This window comes from Ornithorhynchus anatinus, chromosome 5 (genome assembly GCF_004115215.2).
Source record: "Ornithorhynchus anatinus isolate Pmale09 chromosome 5, mOrnAna1.pri.v4, whole genome shotgun sequence".
In the NCBI taxonomy this organism is placed as follows: Eukaryota; Metazoa; Chordata; class Mammalia; order Monotremata; family Ornithorhynchidae; genus Ornithorhynchus; species Ornithorhynchus anatinus.
The window spans coordinates 19,560,898-19,575,973 of record NC_041732.1 but is presented as its reverse complement, the minus strand read 5'-3'; the positions used below and the strand labels follow the sequence as shown (position 1 = coordinate 19,575,973).

Genomic DNA, 15,076 nt, shown 5'->3' with positions numbered 1-15,076 from the left:
GTTTCCACGTTCTTCAAGAAACTCCAGTGTTTGTCCATTCACCTCTGCATCAAACAGTGCCTTTAAAGCACTCAATCACCTTGCCTTTTCCATCAGTCAATCAATCAATTGTACTTTTGGAGCACTTACTGTGTGCAGAGCACTGTACTAAGCACTTGGGAATGTCCAAGGTTTTGAAAGTGGGGAGAGTGAGCATCTGTCAGGCATGAAGAGTGAGGGCATTCTAGGCCTGAGGCAGGATGTAGGTGAGGGGTTAGTGGAGAGATAGATGAGATCACTGTAGAGTGACTGGGTTGGCATTAGAGGAGTGAAGTGTGTGGGGTGGGTTATAGAACAAAAGCAGTGAGGAAAGGTAGGAGGGGGAAAAGTGATTAAATGCTTTAAATCCAATGGTAAGGAGTGTCTTTTTAATGCAAAAGTGGGTGGGCAACCACTGGAGGTTCTTGAGGAGTGTACTTTTCTTTTGAGAAGTGATCCAGGCAGCAGTGCAAAGTATGGACTAGAGTGGGGAGAGACAGGAGGCAGGGAGGTCAGCAGGGAGGCTGATGCAGTAATCAAGGCAGGATAGGATAAGTGTTGGATAAAATGGTAGCAGTTGGGATGGAGAAGAAGGGGCAGATTTTAGCAATGTTGTGAAGGCTGAACCGACAAGATGTGGTGACAGATTTAATGTGTGGATTGTATGAGAGAAAAGAGTCAAGGATAACACCAAGGTTATGGGCTTGTGAAACAGGAAGAGTAGTGGTGCTGTCTACAGTGATGGAAATGCTATGGGAAGAACAGGGTTTGACTGGGATTTGGCTGGCAAGGTAAAGAGTTCCATTTTGGACATGTTAAGTTTGAAGTTCATTCATTCATTCAATAGTATTTATTGAGTGCTTACTATGTGCAGAGCACTGTACCAAGCGCTTGGAATGTGCAATTAAGCAACAGATAGAGACAATCCCTGACCAATAATGGACTCACAGACTAAACAGTGTCAGTGGAACATTCAAGTAGAGATGTTCTGAAGTTAGGAAGAAATCTGAGATTGCAAAGGAGAGAGATCAAGGTTGAAGATGTTGATTTGACTATCCTCCTCATAGAGATGGTAATTGAAGCCATGTGAGTGAATGAATTATACAAGGGATTAGGTGCAGATGGACACTAGAAGGGGACCTCAGACTGAGACATAAAGGACTTCCAAATTTAAAGTTTGGGAGGTAGAGGAGGAGCCTATGAGAGAGGCTGAGAAGGAGCGGCCAGAGAGATAGGAGAACCAGAAGAGAACAGAATCAATGAAGTCAAGGATGGATAATGTTTCCAGGAGAAGGGGAAGTCAACAGTGTCAAAAGCAGCTGAGAGGTTAAGGAGGATTAGGATGGAGTAGAGGCTGTTAGATTTGGCAAGAAGGAGATCATTCTTAACCTCTGAGAGAGCAGTTCCTGTGGAGCGAAGGGAACAGAAGCCAGATTGGAGGGGTTCAAGGAGAGAACTGGCGGAGAAGTGGAGACAGCAGGTGTAGATAACTTGCTGAAGGAGTTTGGAGAGGAATGGTAAGAGAGAGATGGAGCGATAACCAGAGGGAGCCATGGGTCAAGTTGGGTCCTACCACCACCTCAAACTAAACATGCCCCAAACAGAAATCTCATCTCCCCATCCAAAACCTGTCCTCCCTATGATTTTCCCATCACAGTAGAGAAAACTACCATCCTCACTGTCTCACAAGCCCATAGCTTGGCATTATCCTTGACTCACCTCTCTTATTTAAATCACATATTCAAAGTGTCATGAAATCCAGGTAGTTCTACGTTCACAACATCTGTAGAATTTGTTCTTTCTTCTCCATCCAAACTGCTTCCGTGCTGATTGAAACACTTGTTGCTTGACTACTGCAGCCACCTCTTTGCTGACCTCCTTGCTGACCTCCTTGCTTCCTATCTCTACCCTCTCCAGTCCTTACTTCACTCTGCTGCCCAGATCATTTTCCTAAAAGAAAGTTCAGTCCAAATCTCCCCACTCCTCAAAAAAACCTCCAATCTCTGCCCATCCACCTCCATATCAGACAGAAGCTCCTTACCATCAGCTCCAAGGCCTTCTAATGATAAAAATTATGATTATAATTATGATATTCATTAAGTGAATACTGTGTGCCAAGCACTGTTCTAAGCACTGGGGTAGATATGAGGTAATCAGGTTGTCCCATGTGGGGGTCACAGTCTTAATCATCATTTTACAGATGAGGTAACTGAGGCACAGAGAAGTTAAATGGCTTCCCAAGGTCACCCAGCTGACAAGTGACAGAGCCAGGATTTAAACCCAGATCCTCTGACTCCCAAGCCCGTGCTCTTTCCACTAAGCCACCCTGCTTCTGTCTGCTCTATTAACTTACCCCCGCCTTACTTCATCGATTTCCTACTACCACCAATCCCACCTGCTTCGCTCCTCTAACACCAACCTACTCACCGAACCTTGATCTCACCTATCTCACCACCAGCCTCTTACACATATCGTTGCACTTTCTGGAACTCTCTCCTTCCTCGTATCTCATAGAGCACCACTCAACACACATTCAGCTAAACTGTATTTTCCAAGCGCTTAGTACAGTGCTCTGCACACAGTAAGCACTCAATAAATATGATTGAATGAATGAACCCTAGTAACCTCACACCTCCTCAACAGTCTTTCCCTGATTAGGCCCTCAATCTCCCTTTCATCCCTCCTCTCCCCATCTGTTGGTCCTCATTTGGATCAGTATCCCTTAAACAGTTGATATTTGTTCCGTTCTGATTCTTGGGGATAGGTAATGGAATTGCTTGGGAAGGGCAGGGACTGTCTCTATCTGTAGCTGATTTGTACATTCCAAGGGTTTAGTACAGTGCTCTGCACATAGTAAGCGCTCAATAAATACTATTGAATGAATATGAGCTGGGGAGGAATGGGAGAAGGGAGAAGGGAAAGAGGGAACCCGCTGGTTGAGACTCTTGAGGCAGGCGGCCAGGATAATTTGTAAACCCATATTCTGATGTGATGGAGGAATCATTTTTCTTTGCTTCCTTTCTATCCTCCTTCTGTCTTTCCCTAACTCCAACCCCAGCAAGACTGTTTCAGTGTCACAATACTGGACCCCCACTGAAATGGTAAAGTCAGGATTACTGAGCAGCTGTGTGCCTCTTGGTCCTGTCTGCCACTGGAAGACAGTAAATTTTTTTTTGTTTTTTTGTAGTATTTGGTAAGTGCTTATTCTGTACCTGGCACTGTATTAAAACAGTGGGGTAGCTACAAATGATCAAGTTGGATACAGTCCATGTCCCACATGAAGTTTACAGTCTTAATTCCCATTTTATAGATGAGGCAATGGAGGCACCGAGGAAGTGAAATGACTTGCCCAAAGTCAAAAAGTCAAGGAAAGGAGCTGGGATTCAAATCCAGATCCTTCTGACTCCCAGGATACTGCTCTGTCTGCTAAGCCTCTGTTGTATTATACCAGGTGCTTAGAACAGTGCTCTGCATACAGTAATAATAATAATCTTGGTATTTGTTAAGCGCTTACTATGTGCAGAGCACTGTTCTAAGCACTGGGGTACATACAGGGTAATCAGCTTGTCCCACATGAGGCTCACAGTCTTAATCCCCATTTTACAGATGAGGGAACTGAGGCACAGAGAAGTTAAGTGACTTGCCCAAAGTCACACAGCTGCCAAGTGGCAGAGCTGGGATTCAAACCCATGACCTCTGGCTCCCAAGCCCGTGCTCTTTCCACTGAGCCACGCTGCTTTTCTGTAAACCCATCAAACAGCAGGGACTGTATCTGTTGCCGACCTGTTCATTCCAAGCGCTTAGTACACTGTTCTGCACACAGTAAGCGCTCAATAAATACTATTGAATGAATACAGTAAGGCTCAATCAATATCATGATTTAATGATCGATTGATTGAAAGCAAACAGGTCAGAGAGTTCCTTGGGAAGACATTTTCCTTTTCTAGAATCTGGCAGCATGCACTTCAAGCTACTTGAAGTGAGGAATTGAGTCATTACTATTATTACAGTACAGTGTCCCTAGATCAGTACTGCTGCAGTGCTTATTAGGTTAAGCATTGAGACAGAAGGCTCTTCCCTTTTCAGAGAGGCAGCTGGTTGCTGGCCCTAGATAGCACTGGGGGAAAAAAACTTGATCCATTTCTTTTCCCGTCCCTCCCTCTACTTTCCTCATCCCGCCTCCCCTCCTTAATCCCAAGCCATTACAGCCTTTAACTCTACTCCATTCCTCCATTCTTTGCCAGCCCCCAGTCCCGCAATCAATCTCGAACCCATAACAGGGACAGATTAACGTTTCCAGGGAGCCAGTGTGGGGCTGGATTAGTTAGAGAAGAAGGACACAATGGTGGCCTGATCTCCTTTCTGGCTTTGAGCCAATTCTCCAGACATATTTGGGCTGGGGGAGAGGCATTTTCTCACTCCCTCCTCTGACAAAGCTGAGGCCTTAGGGAGCAGCCCCTGAAGCCCCCCTGCTACCTCCAACCCCCAAGATGGCTCCAGTGGGTTTTCCTAAGCAGGTCACCTCTTCTCTTCTGCTCCAGAATGGACATAATCTAGAAAACCAATTATTTTGAGCACAGTCTAGTAACTGGAGGTAGAAAGTCCAGAGGACTGAGGGACTTTATAGCCCATTATCCCAGGCACCAAAGTTGCTGCCATGAGAAGTGTCAACAAAGCCCATGCCCTGGGTCATCAGGGGTCAGGGTCAGGAGGAAACATCTGTTGCTGGTGACTGGCAATTGAGGTGGAAAACCTCAGGTCTGTCAACTGTGTTGCAGGTTGTTTCTGGGTGATGGAGGGTCTCTATCCTCCATCGCAGCAGCACAAGCCATGTCCCTACTTAAAGGAACTGGAAATCTGTCCCCAGGCTGATTTTTTCCCCCCAGGAGGAAAGTGCTAAGTCAGAAGAGAAGCCGAAATCCTCTTCACTGATAGGATTCCTGGGAGTTGGCACCCAAATGTCTACGAGAAGCAGCGTGGCCTAGTGGAAAGAACACAGGCCTGGGAGTCAAAGGATTTGGGTTCTAACCCCTGCTCCACCAAATGCTTGCCTTGTGAGCTTGGGCAAGTTAGTTGACTTTTCTAAGCCTCTGTTTCCTCAGCTGCAAAATGGGCATTAAATCCCTGTTCTCCCTCCTACTTAGACTTTGAGCAGTATGTTGGACAGGGATTGAGTCCAACCTGATTATCATCTACCTACCCCAGTGCTTAGAACAGTGTTTGACACATTTAACAAAAACATAAAACATAAAAAAGGGGCAATGTTGATTCAATGATGGCCATATCACCTCTGGATTCCACGTTTGCGCTCCAACAGGGACTGTCCAGCAGGAGGTGAGCGATGACCCCAGAAGTCAGGCAGGGCCAATACCCTGAATTTGGGCACAGACTTGGTTCTTCCTGAGTGGGAGATGTAAAGATGGGGATCGTGGAAGGGGATGTCCTGAGGATGGCTCTCCAGGAGCTGGGCCAGGACTCTTGGGGTTTCCCCAGGCCCCCTGGGCCAGGGAAGTGAGGAGTTCATGCTTTGGCAGGAAAACATTTCTGTGTTCCAGGCCATCTTCTGGAGAAACATCGGGGAAAAGGGTTCTTGACATTTGGTGGCTTCTTCACCGGAACCAGAGTTCCCACTCTGGATGGGACATCCCACCTTAATTGGGTTGGAGGCTGGGTCTACAGGAGACTCTCCTTTCTTCATCTGGGACCCCGGGTCCCCCAGTTCCTGTGGCCTGGACTGGCAGGATGGGGAGGGACAATTTGGAATGTTTCCAGGATGAGGGCTGGTGCTGCATTCCATCTCCCCTCTGGAGTCAGCCTCAGTTTCCTCCATGGACTCCAGCTCCTCGGGGGAGAAAGACAGCAAGAGAAAGATCAGCTTTTCTGTCCAGAAAACCCAGAGGCAAGGATTTCAGTAGGGTCCAATCTGTCAATCAATGGCATTTAATGAGGGTTTACTATGAGTGGAATACTATATCAAGTACTTGGGAGAATACAAGAGAATTGGTGGACAATAATAATAATTGTGGCATTTGTTAAGCACATACTATGTGCTAGGACCTGTACTAAGTGCTGGGGTGGATACAAGCTTATTAGGTTGGACACAGTCACTATCTCATGTGGGGCTCAATGTCAATCCCCATTTTACAACTGAGGCCCAGAGAAGTGAAGTGACATGCCCAAGGTCATACTGCAGACAAGTTGTGGAACTGTAATTAGAACCCATGAGCTTCTGAGTCCCAGGCCTGTGCTCTATCCACTGGGCCATGCTGTTTCCCATGCCTACAAGGAGCTTACTGTATAATGGTATTGTATTGTACATTGTGTTTCCCAAGAGCTACTGTATTTCCCAATGGCTTAGGACAGTGCTCTGCACACAGTAAGTGTTCAGTAAATACAGTTGAATGAATAAATAATGGAGGAGATAGAGCGAAATCCCCTCTCTTGAACCTAGAGGCTTTTCCCTGGAGGCCCAAGTAAACTTCCCAGCAGGCACTCCTATCAGCACCCACACAATCTGGCCCTCTTCTATTTATTTTTATTAATGATGTGTATATATCTATAATTCTTTTTATTTATAATAAGGCTACTGATGCCTGTTTACTTGTTTTAATGTCTATCTCCTCACTTCTAGACTGTGAGCCCATTGTGAGCAGGGATTCTCTCTATTTGTTGCTGAATTGTACTTCCCAATAGCTTAGTACAGTGCTCTGCACACAGTAAATGCTCAATAAATACAAATGAATGAATGAATGAATCCAGGGCCACGCCAAGGCTCACAGGGCATATGCCCCAAACAGCTGCCCCACCTACCCTTGGGAGGAGGATAGATGACAGACCTCGGAGTCAGAAGTTCCTGGGTTCGAATCATGGCCCTGCCACTTGTCTGTTGTGTGACCTTGGGCAAGTCACTTCACTTCTCTGTGCCTCAGTTCCCTCAACTGAAAAATAGGGATTAAGACTGTGGGACATGGACTGTGTTCAATCTGATTAGCTTATATCTACTCCAGCACTTAGTATGCTGTCTGTCACATAGTTAGTGTTTAACAAATATTATTTTTTAAAAAAATAAAGAATGCCAGGCCACTGGCCCCACCTGAAAGTTGAGGGTGAGTTCCAGGCACATCGCCTCATACTGTCCCAGCTCTTCTTCAGGTCGGTCAAGACGTGGCCTGGACTTCATCTTGTTGACATCTTTCTCCAGGTCATCATCCTTTGAAGGGAAATACCGAATAGAAAATTAAGTAATGGGGGCCACCAGGGACTAGCTGAAAGAGACTTTGGAATCCTTAACACTAGAAGAAGCCTCATCTGAGATCCTATCCACCATTTTTGTTAGAGAATCAAGTCAACATATCAATCAATAAATGGCATTTATTGAGTACTTACTGTGGGCAGAGCACTGAACTATGCTCTTAAGAGAGTGCAGAACAAGAGAGCATATACTTTGTTCCCAACCTAAACTACCAGAGATGGTAATAATAGTGGCATTTTTTAAGTACTTAAATCTTGGAGATTCTGAGCTCCTTGTGGGAAGGGATCAGGTCTACTAACTCTGTTATACTGTGCTCTACAAAGTGCTTAGTACAGTGCTCTACATATAGTAAGCACTCAATAAATACAATTGATTGACTGTAGTTTCTCAGACATGCTCTTCCCTCAGTAAGTACTCAATAAATACTACAGATTGATTAATCTACCAAGAACTGGCTAGATAGAAAATAATCAGGTCAGATACAATCCCTATCCCACAAGAGGATGTAGGAGGGAGAACAGATACTGAATTCCCATTTTACAAATGAGGAAACTGAGGCACAGAGAAGTTAAGTGATTTTCCCAAGGCCAAATGGCAGACAAATGATAGATCCCCATTAAAACCCAGGTCCCATCATTCTTAGGTTCTTTTCAGGTGGCCCCATTGTTTCTCGAGGTCCTCTTGAAGGAGCCTAAGCATAGAGTCTTTCTACATTTTTAGTGGACGTATCCCTTGTCTCTATCATGAACCTCAGGGCTCCTCTAGAAAGACTGGACAACTACTAATAGCTCCAGAGAACTACTGTGATATTTTCAAAAACACAGCAAGCATTAGTTCTGAAAGGAAATACCAAAATCTATCAATCAATCAATCAAGCGGCAGAGCCCAGTGGAAAAAGAGCCCAGGTCTGGGTCAAGGGACCTGTCTTCTAAATCCTGATTCCCCTTTGCTTACTGTTTGACCTTAGGTAAGCTACTTAACTAAGCTTGTGCCTCAGTTTCCCTATCTGTAAAATGTGAATGAAATACCTTTCTCCTCAAACTATGAGCCCCATTTGGGATAGGGACTGTGTCTGACTTGATTGTGATGACTCTACCCCAGTGCTCAGCATGGAGTAAGTGCTTAACAGATATCACAATCATTATTATCAATCAATTACATTTCAAAATACTTGCAGGGTCTGTTCTGAAGCCTATGGCCTAGCAGTTTTGCATGGTGACCTCATGAATAATGAATACAAAAAAAAATAATAATAAAACAAAAAAACCAATTGCCCTCATCCTTCCTTAGGCAATCAGTAGACTTCTTAAGGGACCAGGTTCAACTCCCACCTAAAGTACTGGGAAAACCTAGGAATAGTGCAATTCCCATGGATTGAAGAACACCAATCTAACTGTGACCCCTCAAGTCACCCAATCAATCAATCATGGTATTTATTGGGCACCTACTTCATGTAGAACACTGTACTGAGCGCTTGGGAGAGATCAATACAGTAGAGTTGGTAGACACAATCTTGGATGATTCCCAAATTTCCAAACTAGATGGTTAACTGATTTTACAGGTTTCCAAAAAGGGAGACATCACAGTATTCTTCAGTTGCCTTTTCTAACATCATCAACCTAAGCTGTAAGGAAATGATGATTTCTTGGGTCTAACGTACTCCACCTGCTGTGGCTTCAATCCATTTCTCTTGCCATGTTCTCAGGATCCTTTGGCTAAAATCCACTTAGAAGGTGTTCCCTTTAAGGCTAGGTTCTGTCCTGAGGCTTGTTGGGAGGAGCCCCCAGATGACTGAAGTGTATATTTGGTGACGAAGAACTTTTCAGTTATAGCAATGCACAAGACTTGGTACAAGGCAGGTACACTCTGGGACCAATAGTCCACAGAAAGGAACTAATTAGGACCATGGAGGTTTGTGTAAGGTCTTGCACAGTTTTCTATTGTACTCTTCCAATCACTTAGTATACTCTTCTGCATAATAGTAAGCCCTAAAAAAAATGCTATTGATTAACAGATTGATTGCCTCTGCCAGTCTCACTCACATTGTGGCTTAGATTACAATGATGCATGTAGTAAATTCACACTAAAAGATTAAAAGAAAAAAAACCCAAACTCTTTTTTAAGATGCTCATGGAAAAGGAAGAAGGAGGGCCTAGTGGAGAGAGCCTGGAAATTAAGAGACCTGCATTCTAGTACAGTGTGCACTACTCACTGTGTGATCTTGAGAAAGTCACTTGATTTCTCTGTACCTCCATTCTCTCATCTGCAAAATGGGGGTAAAATACTTGTTCTCCCTTCCCCCTAAACTGTGAATTCTGGGTGAGACAGGGACTATGTCCAATCTGATTAATTTGTATATACCCTGGTGCTAAGAACAGTGTTTGACACATAATAAGAACTTAACAAATCCCTTCATTATTATTATTTTATCTGCTATGTCAGTACGGATACCCAGTTCTTAGGTAAGATGGAGAGGCAGTGTGGTACAGTGGAAGAGCTGTGGCCCTGCAACTTGGTGGAAGCAGGTTCTAGGCCTGGCTCTGCCAACTTGTCTACTGTGTGCCCTCAGACAAGTCACTTAGCTGCCTGGTACCTCAGTTCCCCCTATCTCTAAAATGGAGATAAATATCTGAACACTACCTCGCAGGGGTGTTGTGAGGAACAAATGAAAATTACTATTGTAAGGTGCTTTGGTAATAGAAGCACCAAATAGAAACTTGAGTTTCCAACTCTTAGTAGTATGCTTGGCACAGAGTAAGTGCTTTACAAATGTCATTTAAAAATAAAAAATTAGGGAAAATGAAGGGGCACTGTTGAATCTTTGAACAATTGATGAGGACAATCTTAATTATAGGGACTGTTTTTAATAGGAGAATTTTGTAAAACCAAATAGAGAATAACAGCAGTTATCCACAAAACTGAGAACCCCTTGGAAACTCTTCCAACTCCAGCTGCAGCCAATGGATAACAGACTACTTCCCCTTACTACATCAGATATTCCCCCTTTCTCCAAGTCTTTATGTCCTGATCCTCTCATCATGTTTCAGCTCATTAACAATAATAATAATAATTTTTTAAGTGCTTACTTACTGTACTAAGCACATGAGATTCACACTCTCAGTAGGAGGGAGAACATGTATTGCCACACCTATGTTTTGTAGGAAATTGAGACACAAAGAAGTCCCAGGCCTGTGCTCTATTCACTGCCCACACTGCTCCATTCCTGCCCAGCTTTCCATATCACACATTTTCCATTCCACAACTGAGTTGGACCCTGCGACCTAGAAGATAACTCTGCTCCTCTCCTGCTGAGACAGAGATTTCCCCTAGTAGATTATGGTTAGAAGGGAACTCATTCATACTGCCCATTTCACTCTCCCACCTCTCTGGCTTCAAAGCCATTTACAAACACCGGCTGCTTCATTTCCAAATTTCCCTGAGTAGAAAGATGGAAGGGACTTTCCTAAAGCCACATAAGGAGGCAAAGTCAAAGATCTTTGATGGGAAATTGTCAGCTCCATGCCCTGCTTTGACACTCTTGCAAAAAAACTCCACAGGGTGAGAACTCCATTTGGGGAAAGCTTGCTTGTTGGCTGTAACCTTTCCTGACCTTTATCTATCCTGCAAAGGAGCTCCTCCTGCCCCCAATATCTGGTCCCCCATTAGAGTGCTAAATCTTCAACTGCTTCATGGGCTGATAAATTACTTCTGCCCCTGGCCCAATCTGTCGGCTGCTCTATTTCCCAGTTGAGCTTTGTTTGCTTTCTGAGTCACCCTGCAGTTATCCACAAAGCTGAGAACCCCTTGGAAACTCTTCCAACTCCAGCTGCAGCCAATGGACAACAGACTACTTCCCCTACTACATCAGATATGAGCAGAACCTCACTAAGTTTATAGTACCCAGACATCTCAGAGCAAGAAACAGACAGAAGAGGAGGGGAGAAGGGGAATAGCATTGATGAATGACCAGTATCAGTACTGTATTATTCAAATCATTTCAAGCCATACTTCACAGCATGCACTGCCAAGCCACAATTTGCTCCCGATGACTGCGAAAATGATTCTATTTATCAACACTGCCATGCAAAGACCAGGATATCATTGGGACTCTTAATCTCAAACCACTAAGGTGTGTCATTCTTTGGATATTTCCGAGAAGTATTTGAGGGTTGAGCCACTGTCATTTATGTTTATAGAAAAGGCAGGGTGCCTTGCAGTTATTCTGACCCATTTAGCTTCCACAGCCATTCTATTGTGCCTATTTACAGAGGAGGAAACTGAGCCCCAGGGATTTGAGGGAGTTCAGCAAGCCCAGTCAGTGGGTTGGAAGTTGAACCAGAATTAATATTCCCAGCATCAGCATGAGAAGCAGCGTAGCTTAGTGGAAAAAGCAAAGGCTTGGGAGTCAGAGGACTTGGGTTCTAATCCCAGCTCCTCCACCTGTTCGCTATGTGATCTTGGGCAAGCCACTTAACTTCTCTGTGCCTCAGTTACCTCATCTGTAAAAATGGGGATTAAGACTTTGAGCCTCACGTGGGACAACCCGATCACGTTGTATCTCCCCCAGTGCTTAGAACAGTGCTCTGCACATAGTAAGCGTTTAACAAATACCAACATTATTATAGTGGAGCCATTGGAATCCAGGTCCCCTGATTCCCAGGTCTGTGCCTTTCTGCTAGGCCACACTGCTTCTCAAGAAGTTAAGGGACTTGCCCAAGGTCAGTCAGTAGGCAATTGGAAGAGTTAGGATTAGAACCTAGGTCTTTTGACTCTTTCCACTAGGTCACTCTGCTTTCCTAGGAAAGGCAAAGGTGGGTAATGGGACTGGGTACACACCTCCTCTTCCATTTCTGGATTTTCAGAATCTGAGTCCTTGTCCACTTCTTCACCATCATCTTCACAATCCTCTGTCAAGGGGACAAAAAAATGAGATGAACCAAGTAGACTTACTTATTTGAACCTCCTGGGAGATGGGGTGCTGTGATTGAAGGCTCTACTTCAGGAACTGCAGAATCTACCCACAGTCCATTTACAGACACTGAGTCATGTTGGGTCTCACAGAGGCTGGTGACCAATTCATCCACCTTTGAAACTTAATCCCTTCTGCCCCCCTGCCAAAGTAGCTAACACCTCAGGAGTGTGTGATAGTTCCTTTGTGTTCACTTCTTTACACCTCACTGGTGACCTGAAATATTACTCCAGTGAGATGCCGACACACTGTGAGATTGCATTGTGAGATTGTAGCCAGGATCATTCATTCAGGTGCACAAATTGCAACTGTGGGAAATGAGGATGGGAATTTTGGTTTTAAACACCCAATTGCCCATAATGACTGCCTAAACTGGTCTAAACAGATAAAAGGAAAATACATTCCTCACTTTAGTGTGCTGGTGTGGTCTGGCCCCAGACCACACTGTGGATTGTGTTCCATAGAGTCTAAGCTCCTGGTGGGAAGGGAATGTGTCACTTCATCTCCTCCAAGAGGCCTTCCCAGAGCCCCACTTTTCCTCATTTCCCACTCCCTTCTGCATCACCCTGACTAGCAGGGTACCTTTGCTCCCCCCATCCTCCCAAAGCCCCACAGAACTTATGTAAATATCTGTAATTTTGTTTATTTGTATTGGTGTCTGTCTCCCCATTTTCTCACAGTGACTGTGAGCTCACTGCCGACAGGGAATGTCAGTTTATTATTGTCTTGTACTTTCCCAAATCTTAGTATAGTGCTCTGCACACAGTAAGCACTTAATAAATACTCTTGAATGAAAATGAGCTTTGTCATTCTATACTTTCCAAATGGCTAGTACACTGCTACACATGAAGTGGGTGCTCAATACATACTACTATTACTATGCTGAAACTACTAGAGGCAGCACTACCCAAGAAAGAATCATTTCCTGTCAGCTGGATGAGATTTGTGACAAAAATAAGCTTCTCCTCTCCAAAAAAAATTCCAACTTAGTTTCCCCTTCTAAGGGCTTCCCTTGGCTTGATGTTGCAACATTTCAGGATTGCAGCCATGTTGCCATTACTACAGGGGCTCAGAGCTACAGAACTATACAGTGTTACTGTTATAGTGTCTTAGACATAGCATAATTAATGGTATTTATTGAGCACTTACTGGGTGCAGAGTAGTGTACTAAGCACTTGGTACATATTTAAGAGAAATATTAAACCTGTGGGATCCTAGAGAGGTAAAAGGTATATTTGTAGTGGAACTAGCATGGAAAACCTACAGATTCTTGGACAGTGGGTACCCTCAACTGGTTGCCTGATAAATACTCTTCAGATGGAGGTGTTTCCAGTTGGGTAAACTGGAGCTGCTTTTTGAAAATCAAGGACAAGGAAAATCATGGAGATGAAGGCCTGTTGCAGAGCAACAGAGGTATGGTGGTGGAGGCAATATCTATGTTATAAGCATTTCTAGACTGGGCAGTTTTTTAAGACTGCTTTCTTGGTCCAAGTGGGAGGAGCTGAAAGCAGTAGGGTGGACAAACCAGAGCTCTAAGGCTCTGCTGCCACTCTCCCCAAGGCTTCTGCTATTTGACACCTAAAGGAAGTTCAAAGTCTCATCCAAAGCAGTGCCCGACTCCAGTGGGCCATTTGATATTGGGACAACTCTGTTTATCCCGTAATCTCAGCCACAGGATCCTGAGGGGCAGCTAAAGTCTCATGGCACACATAGGGGGAGGATTCTGTGGTTCATCTCTCTGGAACAAAGACCTTATACCCTGCTGGACTCTGTGGGGGTCCTAAACAGAGGCACCCGAGGAATTTCAACCCAACTCAGAAGGCTGGGCAACAATTCCCACATCTCCATCCTTGGGTACATTCTACCTTGGTGGGTAAAAGAGTATTTAAAAGAAAAATTAGCCAAATCAAACTAGGCTGGGGGCCTGGTCTTCCTCACTCACATGTTCTAACAGGAAGAATCCGCATTCCTGATGGTGCTTTTCCCTGAAGGTTTAGGATTCATTTTGAACTTTCTCCTGGACTCTCTGGAGCAGGAATGAGGACTGGGGAGCGGGTTGAAATCTAGTCTTCCAGGTGGCTCTCTTCTAGAGAGATTTCTGTGTTGAAACTCATCCAATCTCTCTCACCCTAGAATTGTACCTTCATTTTCAGCCCAGAGTGGTCCAGAGAAGATGCTTCCAGGATCAGGAAAGGAATATGCACTCCTGGCAGAAGCTAAGGGTAACAGGCATTTGGGGTAACATTTCCGCAGGATCTGCAGCACAACTGTCACAATGGGGTCCAAACTCTTGCTACCCAGGCAGTCCTAACAAAAAAGAACATTACCACCCATAAGAGACCCCTTTTTCCCAGAATTATTTTCATTATGAACACTTTATAACCAAGTTAGTGAAGGAATACAGATATGCACACATGTAAACATCTGGTCTTTTCAGCCACACTCACATGGGTAGAAACTCAGCATCAGAAGAGTCATTTTAGAAAACAAAGGACAGCTAAATATTCATGTGCACTTATACATGGGGTGGATGAATGGTCATAACAATCTATCCATGGTATTTGAGCACTTACTGGGTGCAGAGCATTGTACTAAGCGTTTGAGAAAAGTACAATACAAATGAGTTGGTAGACATGATCTCTCCCAACAAGGAGCTTACCATCTTCAGGGCTAATAATAATGATAATAATAATAATTGTGTAATTTAAGTGCTTACTATGTGCCAGGCATTGTTATAAGCACTAAGTGGATACAAGCAAATCGACTGGGACACAGTTCCTGTCCCTTATGAGGATCGCATTCTCAATCCCCATTTTACAGATGAGAACCAGAGAAGC

At 44.3% G+C, this 15,076-nt stretch overlaps 1 protein-coding gene across 1 annotated transcript in view; it reads right to left on the bottom strand.

Moving 5' to 3' along the window:
• Positions 1–15,076, bottom strand: part of AGBL1 (AGBL carboxypeptidase 1) — a 631,789-nt gene that overhangs the window by 511,585 nt on the left and 105,128 nt on the right. Inside the window, exons 8-11 of the mRNA XM_039912196.1 lie at positions 14,381–14,546; positions 12,107–12,177; positions 7,112–7,228; positions 5,307–5,860 (exon numbers count right to left, since the gene is read on the bottom strand). Coding sequence (XP_039768130.1) covers positions 5,307–5,860; positions 7,112–7,228; positions 12,107–12,177; positions 14,381–14,546 — 908 coding nt within the window. The remainder of the gene's footprint in view (positions 1–5,306; positions 5,861–7,111; positions 7,229–12,106; positions 12,178–14,380; positions 14,547–15,076) is intronic.